Genomic DNA, 21,328 nt, shown 5'->3' with positions numbered 1-21,328 from the left:
GCAGGTTGTTATGATTGTAAAACAAAGCTCTGTAAAGTACTTTGGGAACTTAGCATTTTAATGCACTTACCATGCTATCAGCACTTGGTGCATTTATTATGTGTATCAGAATGAAGTGCCATAAAACCACAAATAAATTACCGCATTAAAAACAGCACCATTTTGAATTCAAAACGTCACAAAACTGGGACACAACATGGGACAAGAAGTTCAGTGTGTATGTGTGTGAGAGACTCTTTCAAGAGATAGATTTAACACATATTTACAAATATGCTAACAGTATAGTTTATATTTCAAAGTGAGAGGATTTTTTGTGTGTGTGTAGTTTGGAGTACCATAGTGTTATGAGTTGATGGGCAGCGGAGTCGGCTGAATGCCAAGACCCTTCTAATTCCTGGATCCGGCAAGTGTTTAAATCTAGAAGTTGGAAGCTGGAAGCAGGCCGGGAAGCCAGAGAGACAGAGCCATGCCTGATTTCTGTTAGAATCCAAGGCTGTGGATTCTACCCAACATCCTCCCCTCACTGCCCCATAATAGCCTCAGGTTGTACATAAAGGTAAAGGGACCCCTGACCATTAGGTCCAGTAGTGACCGACTCTGGGGTTGCGTCACTCATAAGTCCATGAGGCTCAGCAGTTTTGACCACAGCGCCACCCACATCCCAGATTGTACATATGTATGTGTAAATAAACCATATATTATAGGGAAACCACAGTCTCTACTGTACCTCATTCCACAGGAAACATGAAGCCTGGGTAAGTGCTTGAAACCCATGGAAATTTGCAGCTGTTTGGTATTGGGGTGTGGGATTTGTATGTCCTGGAGGGAGACCTGTGATCAAGATGTGCCAGAGCTGAAGGAGGAACAGCAACACTCCTTGAGCAGTTCAACTCCAGCAATAGATGAAGCAGTGAAGCCAGCAAGACATGGGGCGGCTTGAGCACATGATCCAGCGACAGTTTGCTGAGGTGAAGCAGCTGCAAACAGAGTGTGTGAAAGGCTTCCTTGGACTCCATGCAAGTTGAGGGCCCTGCTACAGGGGGTTGAGAGTGACCCAGGACCCAGCTGCAAGGCACCCAGATGGAAGGGGTGGCCGAAGAGATCCATAGTGTGGGTGGGCAGCTGCGGTAGCTGAAAACAAGGGGGGAAGCCGCATTAGGGAAATGTGAGGTGGCTAGAACTGAGAGGCTGCTTCTTATTGATTTCTCCACTCCCTGCGAGCCTGTTGTGGAAGAGGGGTGTGTGGGAGAAATTGTGTGTGAACATGCAAGAGAAAGTGCCAGTGCCTGAGGAATTGGCAGTGGAGGAAAACATGCAGGAAAATTCAGAGACCTGTGTGCAGGCACCAGGGGAGCAGCCGGTGTCTGCTGAATTGAGTGAGATGAAACCCTCCAATGGGAATGTAAAGCTTTTAAAAGTCTTAAGATTGCAATCCTAGACCTGTCTACTCAGAAGTAAACCCAATGGAGCTTTCTCCCAGGTAAGCAGATATAGAATTGCATTCTAAGACAGTACATTCAGGTTTGCAGAACCAGGCAGCTTCATCAGTAAAAGTGCATACAGATCTAGCAAGATGAGATTAAAAGGCTAAAATACTGTTGCGCCCCACTCTCTGAGCAGTGTGAGATTCCAGGGGTTCCAGGCGCTTACCCAGGGTTTGTGCTTCCTTCAGAATGAAGTACAGAGAGACTGTGGCCATTACAATATATGATTTATTTACACACGTATACAATCTGAGCCTATGATGGGAGGGTTCACGGCAATAACACTCCAAGATGGTCTTGCTTCTCCCATAGCCGCAACCTTGGAGTCAAACAGAAATCAGGCATGGCTCTAACCCTCTCCCTTCCCAGCCTGCTAATTCCAGCTACTTCCAGCCTTTGTCTTTCTAACTACCACTGAGTTAAGGAAGGAGGGTCCACCCTTTTTTCTTCTGGCACTGAACCACTTCCTTTGTTTCCTTAGTAGCCCATTCTTAGGCCATTACCTTACCAGGAAGCTAGCCTGGCTAATCTAGGAACTAAAATCTTTCTTTAGATTTTTAACAATTGCTGTACCCAGGAATTAGAAGGGTCCTGGCATACAGACTGCTCTTTCCCCACCCAACTCATAACACTATGTTGTGTGTGTTCTGGTTGCCTCGACAAAGTATTTAGCTGTGAAATTTATTTATTTTAAGTGTACCCTACCTCTTTTTAAAGTGTGTGTGTGTGTGTGTGTGTGTGTGAGAGAGAGAGAGAGAGAGAGAGAGAGAGAGAGAGAGAGAGAGATGATGATGATGATGATGATGATTATTATTTTGGTGGAATTTAATATAGACATGGCTATCTTTTAAAACTGCTGGAAGCCAAATATTTGGCGCCTGATAGCATACCATCATTCAAGCTATAATGGATTCAAGGTATCATTTTCTTGTTGAGTGGTATAATAATACTGTTGAACTAATACATTAGAGGAGCTTCAGAAGGCATTGGCAATTTAGCGTTTGTAGATGCATAATGTACCCTGCAATCAGATGGCAGCTTCGCTTTAGCTCAATAAGTGTCTGCTACAACATCACTACCCAAAATAAACACGCATGCTCTTTTGCAAGCTTTGCAGTAAAACTGTGGTTCAACAGCCAAGACTGATCGTTTAAAAGAGTTCCAGCTCTCCTACAGGAACAAAACTCCAGACTTCGGGGACCATTTCAGTAATCTAAGGGTCACCAACTTGGTGCCCGTGAAGCCTCTGAGCCCTGAGCTCCTCCCCCCCCCACTCTCTTGCCCCCTTGACCATGAGAACCTGAGGGTGCTTGACATTTTCTCCTTTGAAAAATACACAGAGGTGAAGGAGGAAGTTGGTAGTTGCATTTTTAATGTCGCAGTCTAGTCCAGTAACATATTCCATAGAGAAAGATGCATAGCTACAGAAAACTGAGTGGGCAGCTTGCCTTGATGAAGGTTTGAAGCTGACCAATCACTTTTAAGCCTCTGGTCTCAGGCGGTCTCTCCACACCTTGTGACTAACTACAGTATACGTTCTTAAAGGACCAACCCTCTGGCCTGGTACACTTCCTTCAGTGCTGGGCTGGTAAGGTGTTGACGGGGGGGGTGTTCCTCGGGGGAAGGTGCTCATGGAGGTCCACGCTCTGTCCCTACAGATGCAGAAGGTCAGTACAGGCTGGTCCATTAGGGCAGTTGGGACACAGTACACTGCCCCAGCAACCTCAAATCTGCCCTCAGCCAGTGCCCTCCTGATTAATAATAATAATAATAATAATTTATTACTTATATCCCGCCCATCTGGCTGGGTTTCCCCAGCCACTCTGGGCAGCTTCCAACAAAACACTAAAATACAATAACCTATTAAACATTAAAAGCTTCCCTAAACAGGGCTGCCTTCAGATGTCTTCTAAAAGTTTGGTAGTTATTTTTCTCCTTCTTGCTTGGATCCAAGTCCAGGGGCTGGCTGCCATCTTCCTCCTCCTCCTCAACCTCAGTGTTGCCCTTATAGGACTCAGCAGCAAGGAGGATGGGGACAAACCTAGACTACTGTTGGCCTCCTTGCTTTCTGCCCTCCCATTGGACATCAGCCATCACTGCAGGAGGCTCTTGGGGGGGGGAGCTCATGTTCATCAGCTTCAGCTCCTGTTCCACCAGCAGACTCACAGCCCTGCACCTGGTCTGATTCCTTGGGTGGATCTAAACACAGGGAAAAGCACACACTATAAATAAGTTATAAATCAAATCGTTACAACAAAAGGAAAAAATTCCTACATAAAATCGCCTAGAAATGTTTTGTGCTCTTCAGCGCCATCTGGTGTTGCATGTTTATAACGCTGGGGTTTGTTTGGGGTTTTTTTACTAATGTGGCTGAGTCCCTTGACTGGAATGTCTGCAGCTCCTGACTCACAAGCCTTGGCAGCTGCTGGATTCAGAGGTCATGACATTTACAGGTGCTTTTCAAAGCCCATGATTATTTCTACTTTTAGTCAGATCACTTGGAAAAGCAATGGGTGTGCATGCACACCTTCTCTCATTCTGTTTCTCCTGGGAGGAAGCTGAGTAACCAGGGTGGTGCCCGTAGCACTCACCCAAAAAATCCAAATATGCCTATTGACTTAAGAAGGTTGGCAACTCCTGCACTAATCCCTGTCTTGGATTCTGCCTTCAGTCTCAACACAGCACTTTCTCGGTTTATTGATGCCATCGCAGATAAGCTTTGCACACAAAAAAGTAATGAATTATGTTAATTAATTAATTAATTAATTAATTAATTAATGGGGTGGGACCATTCTACCCCAACGCAAGCTTAAATAATTAAGATAACCAAAGAGTACAGCCTTACTGCAGACAGGAGCATTGCTGTTCGGTGCAAATGTAGATTTTGACCTCTGTTGCGGCATGTGTGCTCTGCAAAAAGCAGAAAGTAAACTAAAAAGAACAAAGGCAGCCATGCACATCAATAAGAAGGAAAGTCAGTCAGCCAGCAGCTGGTAACACCTTTATTAAAAAGGTAAAGGGACCTCTGACCATTAGGTCCAGTTGTGACGGATTCTGAGGTTGCGGCGCTCATCTCGCTTTACTGGCCGAGGGAGCCAGCGTACAGCTTCCGGGTCATGTGGCCAGCATGACTAAGCCGCTTCTGGCAAACTAGAGCAGCGCACGGAAACGCCGTTTACCTTCCCGCTGGAGCGGTACCTATTTATCTACTTGCACTTTGACATGCTTTTGAAATGCTAGGTTGGCAGGATCAGGGACAGAGCAACAGGAGCTCACCCTGTCGCGGGGATTTGAACCACTGACCTTCTGATCGGCAAGTCCTAGGCTCTGTGGTTTAACCCGCAGCGCCACCCGCGTCCCAACACCTTTATTAGGTCCAACCAAAAAGTCACAAAAAACACAACATACTTCTGGATTCTCTGGAGTTCTTCCTCAGGTAAAAGGCTACACTTGATAGGTGGTGGTTGCATGAGGGGAAATGATAATAAACACAACATTAGAATAATTAGTTAAAGCCATGAGATGGCTCACAGATTTAGTCCAAAGCTCCACGTGCACTATACATTTAAAGCACCACCAGTCCACTTTAAACAGTCATGGCTTCGCCCAAAGAATACTGGGAACTGTAGCTTGTTAAGGGTGCTAAGTTGAAATATACTCAGAGTCGCAAAGTGATTTCATGCTCTTTATTCAGCTCATAGTGGTGAGGAGGACTGAATGAAAGTCCCCTCAAAGTATCTGCTTTATATACATTATTTACACAATGGGCTGCACATGATTGGCTAATTCCGGAATTCTACTATAAGCCAATCAGGTTGTGGATTCACTTCTATCTGGAGCATGATTGGGTAGTTCCTGCCAACCAATCATACTGCTGCATTGTTCTAGGACCAATCAGACTGCTGCATTCTGAATCCTAGGACCAATCAGACTGCTGCCTTTTGGATCCTAGTGTTCTAGGACCAATCAGACTGCTGCAGTTTGGATCCTATTCAACTCAGTACATAACATAAGTGTTGTTTGTAGACTCCCCACTATACCCCTCCCATAAAACTACAATTCTCAGAGCAGTCAATTCCTGTTCCCAGGGCACTCTGAGGTTTACAGCTCTGTAAATAGAGGCCTCCTAACAACTCTCAACACCCTTAACACACTATAGTTCCCAGGGGGAATCATCTCCTTGAGGGGGAGGCATCTCTCTCTTAGAGTGGCATAATACTTCTTTAAATGTATAGCGCAAATAGGCCCCAAGGCAGAGATTTCAAGCTTATTCCTTCTGAAGTGCTGAGATCAGCATGCTACATATTTGGATTACTGGGATCAAGAAAGGGGGAATAGCAGTGCTGCTCCATTTATTTGAGAAATACTCAGTTTATAATCCCATTCTTCAGACCAGTCTTTGCTGATCTGGTGTCTCCCACCATTCCCACCAACCCCAGCCAGCACAGGGGTCAGGAGAGTTGCCATTCTGCAGCACCTGGAGGGCACAAGGTTGGTGGAGCTCACAGAGAACCTAAAGTGAGTTTTCACTATCTTGGCTTGTGAGTCAATAAGGTCTATAAACCATAGGCACTGGAGTAGACGCATTTGAGTCAACTCTTAGGGGCTGAAGTCCCTCCAATAAAATACTTGAGGGCCCCCCAAAATTGATGGGCATTGCCATTCAAATGATATGTGTGTGTGTGTGTGCGCGCGCGCGCTCGCTGCATCTTGTCATCAATTACTTGCCCCCATCTCCTCCTCAACATTGCTGCATCATCGGGCATCAACAGCTCAGAAGGATAGAGAGAGGAAGGGAAGACTGCCATGTTTCTCCTTACTTCTATTCCCTGCCTACACTGGTATCATTTGGGAAAGAAAGTGTAGAAACCAACGTGCTTTGCATAGGTAAAATTTGCATCCACTGCCCCACCCACTTTGGCCACCAGCCCTGCCCACCATTTGCATGTGGGCCTTGGAAAGTTACCTAGCAGAGAATCTGGTATTTGGCCTGAGAAAAGATTCCCCAGCCCTGCTTTTCAGAGACCCTAGCCCATTTTCTGTGAGGTTTTATGTCATGGCCATGCTGAAACTGGTGTTTCAATATAGGGGAAGCCATTTTAGAAACTTCCGGAGGTGTCCACCCAAGGACTTCCTCTTAGAAGATGACCTCAAAGCTGAGCCCAAAACAAAACAAATATGTACTTGCCCTTTGGACCCCTTAAACTGGTGGCTCCTAGTCCACAATACATTGCTAGCAAAGCAGATGCGCTGCTTTTAAGAAAATGGCAAACAGCTTCTTCGTGCTGGCCATCTGTCTCCTGGGATGTCACCTCTGTGGCGAATGTGCAGGTGGGTTCATTTTAAACTGAATGAGTCACTTGAAATGAGACCAGGGTCCAGGAGGCAGATATGCAATCAATAATTTACAAGGGAGGAGAAACATTTCACTCTTCTCAAATGTTTGTTATGTATAGGATCTTTTTCTTTTTTTTAATGTAGTTGCCAGAGGAATAACATCTGTTGACCCAACTTTCATTAATTTAAAGAACTGAGGGGGGTGGCTTCATATAGCCTTCCGTTCACAGTGTAGTTAAATTAAGAAATGCAATATCTCGGTGCACATTTTGACAGATACGATTTAGCGCCTGGCTACTGTTTTATGAGTAGCTTTGATTTGTTGATAATTTTAATGTGCTTTCGTTTTTTAAAAATGATACTTGCACTGTATATTTTTTTGATGTGTATTTATTAAAACATATATATATATATATATATATATATATATATATATATATATATATATACCACTATTCATTACAAAAATATCAGAGCTGTTTGCAATTGTACAAAAAGAAGCCTGCTACAAAAACCATGTTAAAAAAAAAAGTTGAAACCAGAAATCAGCAAACTGTCGTAGAAAGATGTATTCCTAAGTGCCTTCATAAACCTGTGACCAAAGAAAAATTTCAGGAAGCATTTAAACGTTGAAACAGAAGGTACCTGTTGAATCACTAGAGGCAGAGTATTCCACAGGACTCAGCTGATGACAAGGAAGGCTGATTTTCCTCTTGTCAAATGAGCCTCTCTGACTCAGAGGACAACCGACTGCATTCCTGCAGACGATCATGGTGATCAAGTTGGGATATAAGGGTTCAGGTAGTCGCTTAGGTACTTTACCTGTTCAGGGCTTTTCAAATTATTAAAGGAACTTGAACGTGGCTCAGTAGTAGATGGGCAGGCAATGAAAATGTTTTAACAATGGTGCCTCATGATATGCATCAGATGCCCTCTTCAGCAGTCTGGCCACTGCCTTCTGCACCAGCTGGAGTCCTGGGTTCCGGCAGAAGAAAAAACAGTTACTATAAATAGATTAAACAAGGAAGAAGAAATTGTGACAGTTCCAATTAACCAGAGGCTGCAGTGTTGTGTTTAGAGTGTTGGGCTAAGACCTGGGAGACCAGGGTTCAAATCTCCAATCAGCCGTGAAGCTCACTGGGTGACCTTGGAGTCAGTCACTCAATCTCAGCCTAGCCTAACTCAAAGGGTTGTTGTGCAGATAAAACAAGGGGGAGAACTATGTGTGCGACCTTGAAGTCCTTGGAGGAAAGATGGAATGTAATAATAATAATAATAATAATAATAATAATAACAACAACAACAACAACAACAACAACAACAACAACAACAACAACAACAACAACAACAACATTGCATAGACAAATAATGATGAATGAAAATGAATATAATTATTTCCACATTTGGCATATAAGCCTGAATAGATATTTAAAATGCAATTTGGGATATTTACAGGGAGTTCACCATAAAAAATGAATATTATTTTGTGTGGTTATTTCAAATTTGGCAGCTGATTCAAACCTTGTTTATGGACTAGATTAGGAGTACAGTAAAAAAATATATTCATAAAATGTACTTTGATGCTTCCTTTCTCTGCATTTTAGGATGTGCACCCAGCTGCATACTTCAGGCACAATTCAGCCAGAGTTATACATGTTTAAGTCCTGTGGCTTTTGATGGATTTTGATGGGCAAGTTAAGCTCTTGCTTGAACTTGTCCCACTGAAATCAATGGTATGAATGACCACATAACTAGCTGTGTGGCTCATTCCTTAGCTTTGGCAAATAAGTCATAGGTCACAACTGGGAGTTTAATTATTACCTTAGTGAGAGCAGGGAATACAGGGACTGAGGGAGCCTCCTTCAATAGGATTTCTGTATGGCCAACTGCCTTGGATTGTGACAGTTCTGTTTTTTATAGTTCGTATCATGCTTATGATCTGTGCAACCATCCCTCTGTTTCCGAAATAGGGTTGCCATATTTCAAAAAGTTGTTAAGCTTTTCTTGACAAAGTTCTTTGGTGGGTTTTGTTTTGTTTTTGTTTTGCCAAAGAAGTTGTTGCAGGCTTTTTTGTGAAATCTCAACAACAACAGAAATGCGTTTTTATAGCTGCCACGTGGCCAGATCTTCCTGGACATTTAAGCGATTTCCGCCCAAATGCTCCTTTGGGGTGGAGGTGCTGAATACCGGCTATGTCTAGAAAATTCCGGACATATGGTAACCCTAAGAAGACAATGCTGTTATACAGCCAATTTGGAGGGGGGCGGGGTGAGAGGGTCAGGTGTAGCATTTTTATCTACCCCATTTCAAGAAGGAAAACACTTCTCTCAAGCAGCGGAGAACCTCAGGCCTGGATGGGGGCAAATGCAGCCCCCCATGTCTCTCAATTCGGCCCTCAGATTCTTCCCCAGGCTCCACCGCTCACCAGCCTTGCCCTTGAGTGTTTCTGCCTGGCTGGAATGTGTCCTTGAATTGCAATCATGCCTTTTGCTTGTCAGAGTAGATGGAGAAAGGAATGCAGTTGAATGCATCCCCCTTTAAAAAGGGAAATCACATATTTTGCTCCACCCACTTTTCCTCTGACTCCACCCACCACTTACATGTGGCCCCTGGAAAGTTGCCTATGAGGGATGCAGCCCCTGAGGCGAAAATATTTCTCCCCTCATGGAATGGATGTCACAGGTTTGCATTTTCAACACTCCCCGGTGTTGCAAACTCTCTGCAACCAGAAGGCCAACACTGAAGCAAAGTGGCTGCACTAGAATCTCCCAGCCTGATGGAGTCGCTTTCTACTTGGAGAGCATTTTTGACACATAGGAGCAGTCTGAACTTGTATCTCCAGTCTGCATTCTGAACTAGGTTGGGCTGGTCTTCTTCCACCTCATTTTACTGCACTCAGCCTCAGTAATCCTTACAACACATCTGTAAGCTAGGGTAGCATTAATGGTGTTGGCATCCATCTGTCTTGGGACACCTTCAGGGGTAAAGTCAAAACTGTTGAAGAGTTACAGTGCCTGCTGCAGCTATAGACACCAAAATGGGAGAGACATTTTTTATTGCAGTGGGGCGTCTGGTTTCACTGGTGCAGATGAATCATGGTTTTTCGTCTCTCTGTGCCCTCCCAGCAGCCATTTCTCCTATGGTCATTGCTGTAGATGCACAACCTGACTGTCTGTCTCCAGGCACTGTGCCTGCAAGGGATTCCCACACAGTGGGGCTGATGTAGCCAGCCTTCATGTCATGTTTGCAAACATCTTTATGATGCAGAGTTGGTCTGCCAACAGGCCTGGTGCCTGAAGACAGCTCCCCATAGAGCTCATCCTTGGGGATCCTTCCATCCTCCATTCCGTGTACATGACTAAGCCAGCATAGATGTTGCTGAGACAAGAGTGTGAACATGCTGGGAATGTGGACACATATTGCCTGATACTTGTTTCTGCCATGTGATGCCCAAAATCTTCCTGACACAGCACATATGGAAAGCATCCCAGCCAGTGTAAATTGCCCGTGACTATAAAGCTGTGTGCTCACTGCACAAGCCTGGTAGACCTTCATCTTGGTATTGGTCATCACATTTTCCCATATCCTTTTGGAGAGGTGAGCCATTGCCATCGCTGCCTTGCCACTTGTCGAGCTCAGGGTCCATGGAAAGGTTAGACAGGTAGACAAAACTGTCTACCACCTCAAGGGTGTGATCACCAGTGCTGATACCTAGTGTGCTGGCAGTGTCCTGACCCAAGAGGCTGGTCTTTGTCAAGCTGATGGCGAGACCAAACTCGGGGCAGGCTTGGGCAAAACAGTTGATGAGTCTCTGGAAAACTTCCTCAGAGTACACTGTCAGGACTGCATCATCTGCAAACAACATCTCAGTCAGGATTTGAACCCAGGTCTTAGTCTAACACTCTACCCCTGGCACTACACTGGCTGTAATAATGTCTTGCCTACATCCATCCAGGTGAATTTGTGGCTGTGGTGAGATTTGAGTGGTGAACCTCTTGGCTTTTTCTATTTACCAGCAAGTCTCAACCTCAAGAACATCCAAGCATCCAAACAGCCATGGCTTTCAAAAGCCATCAATTGTCCCAGGGACCCTGGGTAGTTATTATTCCAGTTAATTCTTTTGCTCATTTCGCTCTCTGACCTGTTGCTTCTTTGCAACTTGAAGTTTTTATAAACCAGGATGAGGCGAATGCCATTTTGCCACGCTACAAAAGGTACAACTCTGGGCGGCTGGAAGAAATGGTTCAAGGAAACCTCGAGCGCGAGTGCCAGGAAGAAAGATGCAGCTATGAAGAAGCAAGAGAAGTATTTGAAAATGATGAGAAAACGGTGAGTTCCAGTTATTGGAATTCAAGATCTAGAACTTCACTATGGGTGTGCAATTGAAAAAAGAACCTGCTATGCAATCTAGAGCTGTTTACAAGGAGTCTTGTAAAATTCTCCATCCTACTGACAGGCAGATTTTTTTGATTTTTTTTCTGAGCGGGTTGGACTATTTAACTGAATTTCTCCCAACAGGAGGAGAAATTCTCCCATAGTTTGTTGCAAGTTAGAAAGAGCAGCTCCTCCCAAAATGTGTGTGTGTGAGAAAGGTTCCACTAGTGTGATCTCACTGAGTTCAATGGGGCTTTTTAGCAGGTAAGTATGTACAGCAGCCTTAATGTGCTTTACCAAACCTCTTTAGTAAATCCCAGTGAACACTATGATTCTGTGCCAAGGTTTCCAAATTCTGTACTTAGAAAATTTTGTGGCCTCCAAAGTAGATGTATGTGAGTCCCCTTATTTTCCACATTCTGCCACTTTTACTTTTTTGCATAATTATTATTTTACTGGGATAGGGAGTGAGAAGGGCTTGAGCCCTTCATTGGCTTCTGAAAAGCATATTTAGCTGCCAGTTTAGCTTTTGCACTTAGTAGGCACAACACCTCAGACTTTAAAGGATGCCTTAGTTTGGCAGCAATGAGGACTAGAATCCTGGTTTGCTTTTGAAATGAAAATAGAAGCTGACTTCCACAGCAAAAAACATAAGATGTGGGTTCTCTGTGAATGCACTATCCTGATTATTTTCGACTGTAGATGATTAGAAGGAGTTTGTTATGTACTCAGTCATGGGTTAAAAGCCTTGACATCACCCTTGCGCATGATTTGAACCCATAAATCGGTGCTGGGTTTGAATCATTATACAAATGTTATATAGATGGCTTATATATATATTACTTGCTTTCCTGCTTTCATTTTCATTTGAATTCAGCTTTACCATATTTCTTGCAGATGGAATTCTGGAAGGTATACCTTGGTAAGTAGGCTTTTTTTTAAAAAAAATGACACTTCAATTGCATTGCAGTACTTTATTCTCAAAATGAAACAGTTGCATTCCAACTGGAATCATGGAAAGGGCCTGTAAATGGAAAATGATTGACTCCTGAGTTTTAGGGCACTCTGTGTGTGGGATGTGTGCGCGCAGGGCCTTGCAGAGCCAGGCAGAGGCCCCGGGCCAGGTAGATAAGGTGCCCCCCCTTTTTTACCCTGGGGATAACTGAAGTCTTATAAAGAAGTAAGTATATAAATATGCTGACCGAGGCCCCCTTTGGAATCAGAGACCCGGGCCAAGTGGCCCATATGCCCCCCCCCCTCTGTCTGGACCTAGGTGTGTGTTTGCTTTTAACATACTGTTGTACAGTTGCACGCACAAGGTCTGTCGCTAACATTCTGAAATTCAGACAGAGCAGAACCCGAAAGAAACCAGCATATTGGAAAAAACAATAGAAGAAAACTGGGGGAATCCATTAATTCCTACCTGTAAGATGTTAATTTCCCATCTCTCTCTCCCACCCCCTCCCTTTTTATGGCCCGTTGGTAGAGTCCATGCCAAAGGTTCCTTGTTCAGTCCATGACATCTGCAGGTGGGTCTGAAACTCTAGAGAGAAACTGCAAGGCAGGGTGGACAGCACTGAGCTAAATAGACCCATGATCTGGCTTTGTAGAAAATAGCTTCCTGGATCTAATGCTGTATTTGGATTGGGATAATAATCCTTGATACTGGATTATTGCAGCAATGCACTTTATGTGGGGCTGTGTTGGGACAGGTGTGGAACCTCCAGCTGGTGAAGAATGCAGTGGCAAGACTGCTGATAGGGGCAGGCAGCCTTGCAAAAATATTTGTACTGATTGCCCATAGGCTCCTAGACTAGGTTCAAGGCTCTTATGCTGGTCTACAAACCTTCAACAACTTGGCCTTCCTCTCCCAGCTTCATCTCTGAAATAATGTAGAGAAGCCCTGCATGTTACAGAGGCCTCACTAGCTTCAAATTAGTAGAGACACACTAATGGTCCCTCTTGCTGGCAGCTTTTAGGAGCTACAGGTGAAGGCTGAGTGCAAGGTGGGGACTGAAGGTGGATAAACGTCCCCAGAAGAAGAAGCACAATTTGCGCCCCCGCCCCTGAGATACTACCCCTACCCTAACACCCCCTCCACCCCGTCTTTTTTGCTTATGCTCTAAAGTACATGATAAAGATGGGTAAATAGCAATGCAACTGTTGGATAATGCAAGTTCCTATTACATTTCCTTCTTCTTTTCCAAGACGGAAACCAGTGTGACTCAAACCCCTGTTTGAACGGAGGTCGGTGTGAAGATGATATCAGTAACTACATATGCTGGTGTTTGGGTGGTTATGAAGGAAGGAACTGTGAATTAGGTATGTTAAGAGGGAGTCTGTCTCTGTTGCACAATGCCATAAATCAAGAGGGTGTTAAGCAACCAACCATTGCCAAGTATGGTAGTGTGTCAAAGGCCCTATCTGCACTGCACTTTTAAAGCTGTACGGCACCACTTTAAGCAGCCAAGGCTACCCCAAAGAATTCTGGGAGCTGTCGTCTGTTAAGGGTGCTGAGAGTTGTTGGGAAACCCCTATACCCCTTCAGAGCTACAGTTGTCAGAGTGGTTTAGCAATCAAATCCTCTTCCCAGAGAGCTGTGAAGGGATGAAGGAGGACTTTGGGGACAAGCTTTGAGGGGAGGGGGAGGGGTCTTTTGGGCAAGGCATAAAAGCGGTTGTGGTTGGCAATGGGGTGAGATGTTTGGTGGGGTTGGCGAGCAACATGAGCAGCAATGGCAGGCCCTAGTAGAAACATAAATGCTGAAGTCATTTTGAAAGTTTTCCTGTGTGAACCATCCCTTAATGTTGATCAGTGATGGGACTTCTTCATTGTCTCCATGTTCTCCACCCTCCACAGCCCTCTTCTGCTCTTAACCCATGATTAAATTTGATTCCCTTTACCCCATTGCAATCAGATGCTACTTGCTCCACAAAGAATGGAGGTTGCAAACAGTTTTGTAAGAATGGCCCAGGAGGGAAAGCATCCTGTTCCTGTGCTTCTGGCTATAGGCTTCAGGATGATCAGAGGAGCTGTGAGCCAACAGGTAAGTCTCCTTTTTGTTACAGCTTTATTAAAGTTTTGAGCTGTAAATCTCCCACACACTCTACATATTTAATATTTCAGGCCTCTGTTCCTGTCATGGACACATGTTCCACCAAAATAAAAAAAATGCACATTCTTTCTATTTGATGTATTTAAGATTGGGTGGAATGGGTGCTGTCCAATAAGTGCTTGCTACCTTCACACTAGAACATACACTCATCTGTTTCATCACCTCTAGTGGGCTGTAGCTGTTCTATTTTTAAAACCTGTAAGGCATGAACTAGATTTGTCCCACCAACCTTCCCATTTGACCCACAAGGCCATTTTGGCCAAGCTACACCCACCTACCTTTCCTGTGGGATAGGGCAGCGTTAGACAAGAAAATCTTTGCAGGCACTGTGTTCCCCAAGCACAGGACATGCAAAGTCCCTTGTGGAGTGTGGGAGGCGGAATCTCCATAGGGCTGCAAGCCTCTTCCTCCAAAACAGTCCTTCCAAAACTTGGCCTAGCCTCCAGTTCCGAGTCCCAGTTCCTGGCTTCCATATGGCTACCATATGGTTCTCCTCCAGGGTCCAGCCACTAGAGGACATCTGATTGGGGAAGGCTGCTTGATGGAAAAGGCTGCTCAAAGAAACTTTGCCCTGAGCTACCAGAAGTCAACCAAAGTAACTAATCCTTGCCTACTGAGTACAGTGTCAAAACCAGCAAGTCATTACTAAGCAAGAGGCATTTGTCTGCAATGCTTTTGTGGGCCAGAGTCCCCTCTGTCAGAGGCAGGGGTGTTGTCTTCTTCTTATTTTGTTTCCCCCAGTGCCCTTCCCATGCGGAAAGGTCACAGCTCAAGAGGCAGTAAAGAAGCTCACCCGCTCAATGCCAAATACATTTGACGACTGGTTGCTCACCAACACTACGGATGACCTTGAGGAGGAGTCAGGAGACAATGCCACCCAGGTTGTTTCCAAAATAGGAGCCAGAATTCGAGTGGTTGGTGGCATGGACAGCAAGAAAGGGGAGATTCCTTGGCAGGTACTGTAGTTATCATGGTTGCTTTGTCATCTGGGGGTGCCTAACCTTGCAACTTCTTGTTCTTGTTCGCCATTAGGAAATTACAAAAAGCCAGTGTGGTTCCTTCCAGATGTTGCTGTGCTGCAACTCCCATCATCCCTCACCATTGGAATGCTTCCTTCGGGCTGATGGGAATTGTAGTCCACCAACGTCTGGAGGGCACCATGTTGGCCATACCTGCTGTAATGAACACTGGACTTTAACTAATGTAGGAGGAGGGAAGCAACTCCTACAGCTAACCTTTCTCACTCTGAAACAAACCTGTCACCCACTCAGCACAGCTGAAATCAAGGAAAAGTTACTCATCAAATGTACAAACTCATTCCTTTTCTCTGTTCCACTCCTTAGTTTAGGGCCACAGTAAGATGGATTAGTCCTTGAGGTGACACAAAGCTCTTTGTTATAAGGTGTCAGCGAGTGTCTGAAATTCAATTACTGTTGACATTTGCAAGGGAGAAAGGACAATTCCAGACACATTTTGTGAATGTCCCCAAGTCACATGAAGTCAGATATTGGCCTGTGGGCAAGGGACTGCCCACCTCTGAACTAGAAGCAGATGTTTCTTGGAGAGACTAGATATTGTATGGACGATGTACAAAATGCTGTTCAGATGTGCACATTCCACAAGTCCTGTTGGAGAATGTGCATATTTGCCAGGCAATGTGTACCCTTCTCATGGGCACATTCTCCATGAGGCACAGTGAATGTGTAGAACAGCTGGTTGATATGCACATCAACCACCCAACTCACATGATAACATACATAGATCTATAGGTATTTTCCCTTTCGCAGGGTGCCAGCGATCACATCCTGGTAACTATCAAGAGAGGCAAGCATCTCTCTGTGTTCAGGGGCACTCACACAATGTAGCTATGGTCAAAATCACTTCTGCATGTATAATTTCCATAGCCTTCTGGATTGGACCAATAGTGTTCTGTTTCCCAGGGTGCCCAAACCATAGCACATATGTCCCAGTAACGTAGACAACAGGCATGCTGTACACACAGTTCTGCAAGCCCCCTGCTCATAGTCCTGTTCTTTGCTATCAGGCAACCTTCACCTTCCCTTTGAAAATGAGTCTCGCCCAAAGTTGAGTGGGTCTCCAGGCTGGTTATATAAATTTCCCATGGTCTAGTCCAGCCTTCTCTGCATGCAGGTTTATATCCTCAACGAAGAGCAGAAAGGATTCTGTGGAGGCTCAATCGTGAATGAAAGATGGATCGTCACTGCAGCCCACTGCCTTGAGTATGTGCCCCACACTGTTGTGGCAGGTAAGTCACGGAGTAATGTTTGTGTGAGTGCTGTGTTCCTCCTTGCCACATTTTTGCCAGAGAAGGGACGGGGAACCTCAGGGGTATTTTCATTTTTTTAAAATTGGTTTTAATTCATTTTGTAACATCGTACATTAAAACAAACAAAAGAGACATACATAACACATACACACAAAAAAGAATACATAAAAAGAAATAAAAGAAAGAAATAATAATAAAAAGGACAAAAGAAAAAAAAATCTCCTGACATAAGACAACAACAAATTAACTACATTAACTACATAACACACAACACTGACTGACTTCCCTTCATCTCGGTTTCGGAATATATTATAAAATTTTTCTATCTGCAGTTTCTTTGCCTCAAAAAACTCATTACATCACAAGTGTTATATCGCACCTACTGTAATTTTTAGATTTTTTACCTCTATTTCCATGTATGCCAAAAATTTATTCCATTCTTTATTAAACTTTATGTCTTTTTGATTTCTTATTTTCTGTGTCATTTTTGCCAATTCTAAATATTCAAATAGTTTGGATTGCCACTCAATTATGGTTGGGATTTTTGGTGTCTTCCAATTCTGCGCTATTAGAGTTCTGACAGCCACTATCACGTACTGAAAAAGTGTTTGATCTTCCTTTTGGATTTCCTCTCCAATTATCCCTAGCAAAAAGGCTTCGGTTTTTTTTATAAAGGTATATTTAAAGATTTTTTTAGTTCGTTGTAAATAGATTCCCAGAATTTTCTGATAGGCTCACACAACCACCACATATGGTAAAAATCGCCCTCCTTGATCTTACACTTCCAACATGATTTATCACCAGTTTTATATATTTTTTCGTCAGCATATGCTTTCAATTTGTATTCTTTCGCTCCAATTTTTATTCCGCGTATCTCTGGAGTTTTCCTTATCTTATTTGTAATTCTCTCTAACATCATAATAAACAGAAGAGGTGACAGAGGGCACCCCTGCCTTGTACCCTTCGAAATTTCAAAGGGTTCTCTTAAGTTATTATTGATAATTAATTTAGCACTTTGTTGTGAGTAAATTGCTTTTATTCCTTCCAGGGATGTGCCCTCTATCCCTGCCATTTCCAAACATTTTATAAGAAAACGCCAGGATACATTGTCAAATGCCTTTTTGGCGTCAATAAACAGTAAAGCTGCAGGAATTTCATTTTTGCATTCTAAATATTCAATGATCTTTATTGTATGTCTTATGTTGTCTTTTATTTGCCTATTGGGTAAAAAACCAGCCTGATCGGTATGAATAAGATTAACTAGGCATTTTTTAAGTTGAGTCGCCATTACGTCTGCATAGATCTTATAATCATTATTCAATAATGAAATCGGTCTGTAGTTCTTAATATTCAGCCTATCCGAGTCGGGTTTCGGTATCAGCGTAATGTATGCCTCTCTCCAGGACGCTGGTGTTCTTCCTCCTCTTAGAATCTCATTCATTACTTCACATAGCACTGGTGTTACAAGTTCTTCTAGGACTTTATAATACTCGGCCAACAAACCATCTGGACCTGGGGCTTTCCCCAGTTTCATCCTCTTTATCGCCTCTTGAATTTCCTCTGCTTTTATGGGTTTATTTAATAAACTTCTTTCCTCTTCCGATATGCTGTTAATTCTGTTTTCTTCTAGATATTTTCCTATTTCTATTTCATCTTCTTCTTCTCTTTTATATAGGTTTTCATAGAATTTAAGAAAGCTCTTTTTAATTTCATTAGGGTCCTCCAAGATTTGTTCTTCTACTTTTATTTTATTAATAAGATTTTGTTTTCTTCTTTTTCTCAGTTGCCACGCCAGAAACTTTCCAGTTTTGTTTGCCGATTCGAAAATTTTTTGTTTCATAAACTTAATTCCCCATTCTACCTCTTGGTTTATTAATGTTGAATATTGTGCTTGTATCATCTTATACAATTGCTTGTTCCCTTCGTCACTCGGTTTCTCTATCAAATTCTTTTCACATTCTCTCAATTGAGTGATTAACTCTTCCTTTTTTTGTTTTCTCACCTTTCTTCTTTGACTATTTTGTTGTATCAGAAAACCTCTTAGCACTGCCTTACTGGCATCCCAAACTATATCCATGTTTGCCTCCTTGTTAATATTTAAATCAAAATAGTCTTTTAAGGTGGTTTTAGCCTTTTCAATCACATCTTCTTTTTCAAATAAATAATCGTTCATTCTCCATCTGTACATACCCTGGGTCTTCCAATTTAAATGTAATATTATTGGATTGTGATCAGACAGTGTTCTAGGTAGTATCTCACATTTCGACACTCTTATTGTTAATTCTCTTGATATCCATATCTGATCCAGCCTACTCCAACTCTGATGCGGCTCTGAGAAGTGTGTGAATTGTTTTGTCATGGGGTTTTTATATCTCCATATATCTATTAAATCTAAGTTTTCCTCAAGGTCATTAAACGATCTCGGAAGTTTCCCTTGATTTAAATTCTTCCTTTTCGAGCTTCTATCTAATTCTGGTTTTGGCACTCCATTTAAATCTCCAAGTAGGACCAATTTGTTATTCTCTAGATCTAATAAAACTTGTTCCAATTTTTTAAAAAACTCCATCTTATTTGTATTTGGCGCATAGACCATTACCACGTTAAGTTTTTCTCACTGGTAATTGATTTGTACTCCTAGGATTCTTCCTTCCTCGTCCTTACATATTAATTTAGGTTCTAATTTCTCTTTCACGTAGATTACTACGCCTCTTTTTTTCTTTGAGTCTGAATTAATAAATTCTACTCCCAAAAAATACCTCAGGGGTATTTTCAGAAACAAGGAGGCAGGAAGAGAACAATCCAAGCTGAGTCCAGGTTTTTGGTCTGGAAAATACCTGTGGTTCCTCCCACCGTTCCTCTGCGTCCAACTAGCCCATGACATCAAACATGAAGGCAAGCAGATGGGGGGGTGCTGGCTGAGGTTGGGGGGGCAGTGCCCCTATGTGCTCTAATAGATCAGCCCCCTCTTCCATTATTATTATTATTATTATTATTACTATTACTACTTTAAAAGGATGCTTTGGCTCTTTATCAGGTGAGCATAACGTCAACATCGATGACGGCACTGAACAGCGTCGCCGGGTGATCAGAACGGTCCCCCACCCAACCTACAACGCTAGCAACAAGTACCACAATGACATTGCCCTTCTTGAGCTGGACTCGCCGCTGGAGTTCAACCAGTATGCCGTTCCCATTTGCATCGCGGACAAAGAGTTCACCAACAGCCTGCTCAAGCACAGCGTCGGCACTGTGAGTGGCTGGGGGAAGCTGGCGTTCCAAGGAAGGCTGGCTAGCATCCTACAGGTTCTCAAAGTGAAATACATTGACCGGCCAACCTGCCTAAGGAGCACCAGGTACCCCATCTTGCCCAACATGTTCTGTGCTGGCTACTCAGATGAAGAGAAGGATACATGCCAAGGGGACAGCGGGGGCCCTTACACCGCAGACATTGAAGGCACCTGGTTCCTAACAGGGATAACCAGCTGGGGGGAGGAGTGTGCGAAAAAGGGCAAATATGGCGTCTACACCAGAGTTTCAAAATACATTAAGTGGATAAAAGACATGACAAGTTTGAATGCAAATTAACCCAAAGTTGTGATAGGGGGAGAAGTTTTGAAAATCCTTTTAGATTTGCATTTCTCCAAATTTTCCAAAGCAGTTATCTCCAGCCAAAAGTACCTGTGCAGTAGGGTAATATATGCATAGAAATGGCAAATATATATTCAAGAAAATAACATTTTAAAAAACGAGAGCATTTGGTGAAATCAGCATTAAAATGCTGGTGGATTTTCATAAGGAATTCCTGCCCCCAAAGAGACTGCAAATTAGAGGTGTGGAAAACTTTATTTTAAAATTGGGAATAAATGAGAAACAGGGAGAAATTGAAAATGACTGATTTGCCCATCCTTGCCGAAATGTATTCCAAAGAAACATATGATTGTGGGAAGGGGGCAATGCATATAACCCCCCTCCCAAGCCCCCATTTTTTAAAAAATAGTTTCACAAAACTGAGCACACATCTTTTAGAAAAGCGTTTACAAAGGAATTGCTACCTAGAGGTAGTGTTGGGCAATGGGTAGAATATTTGGCTTGGATTACTAAAACTAATGTTAATTATCACGGCTGCGGGAATTTCAAACAAGCCACATCCCTACCTGTGGTGTTTAAGAGTAAAACACAAGATTTTAAATGTATTGTGGAAAATTAGCACAGCGGGTGCATTAGAATGCAATCAGCATTCAGTGTGTTTATTATGAAACTGCAAATAAAATACAATGTAAAAATCTCCTCTGTTGTTAATTCAAGCAGCATAAAACTCCACACAAAATGAAAATGTCTCATATATATATATATTATTTAACAATGTTTATAATTCTTTTTAAATATAGATTTAACACATTTTTACAAGTACATTTACAGTATAATTTCTAGGCAGGGCAGAAACCCTTCTGGTTTAGTTTTGATATACATTTTACAGCTCAAGTGGTAAACCTGGCTACTCTTAAGGTGTCGTCAAAGATTTGTGCAAATTTTTCCAAAGTCCTAAGAGTACAATCCTAAATGTGTCTACTCAGAAATAAGCCCAGCGGATCTTATTCCCAGGTCAGTGGGTGCAGGTTGTAGCTTAAGACTGTACATTCAGGCTTGCAGAACTAGCCAGCTTCATAAATAAAATAGTGCACAATTCAGAACTAGAAAGACACAATTAAAAGGCCAAGGTGTGTTGTGGTT

The 21,328-nt window shown here is 43.0% G+C and overlaps 1 protein-coding gene across 1 annotated transcript; it reads left to right on the top strand.

The window, feature by feature from the left end:
* The first annotated feature begins 6,688 nt into the window (after positions 1-6,688).
* On the top strand, positions 6,689-20,557 carry LOC128406976 (coagulation factor IX-like). The gene is made up of 8 exons (XM_053374873.1): positions 6,689-6,815; positions 10,987-11,150; positions 12,093-12,117; positions 13,404-13,517; positions 14,113-14,241; positions 15,052-15,266; positions 16,462-16,576; positions 19,632-20,557. Exons 1-8 carry the CDS (start codon positions 6,749-6,751, stop codon positions 20,180-20,182), a joined length of 1,380 nt encoding a protein of 459 aa, XP_053230848.1. The 5' UTR covers positions 6,689-6,748; the 3' UTR covers positions 20,183-20,557.
* Positions 20,558-21,328: the final 771 nt, after the last annotated feature.

This window comes from Podarcis raffonei, chromosome Z, assembly GCF_027172205.1.
Source record: "Podarcis raffonei isolate rPodRaf1 chromosome Z, rPodRaf1.pri, whole genome shotgun sequence".
Classification (NCBI taxonomy): Eukaryota; Metazoa; Chordata; class Lepidosauria; order Squamata; family Lacertidae; genus Podarcis; species Podarcis raffonei.
This window is presented reverse-complemented; position numbering and strand designations above follow the sequence as displayed.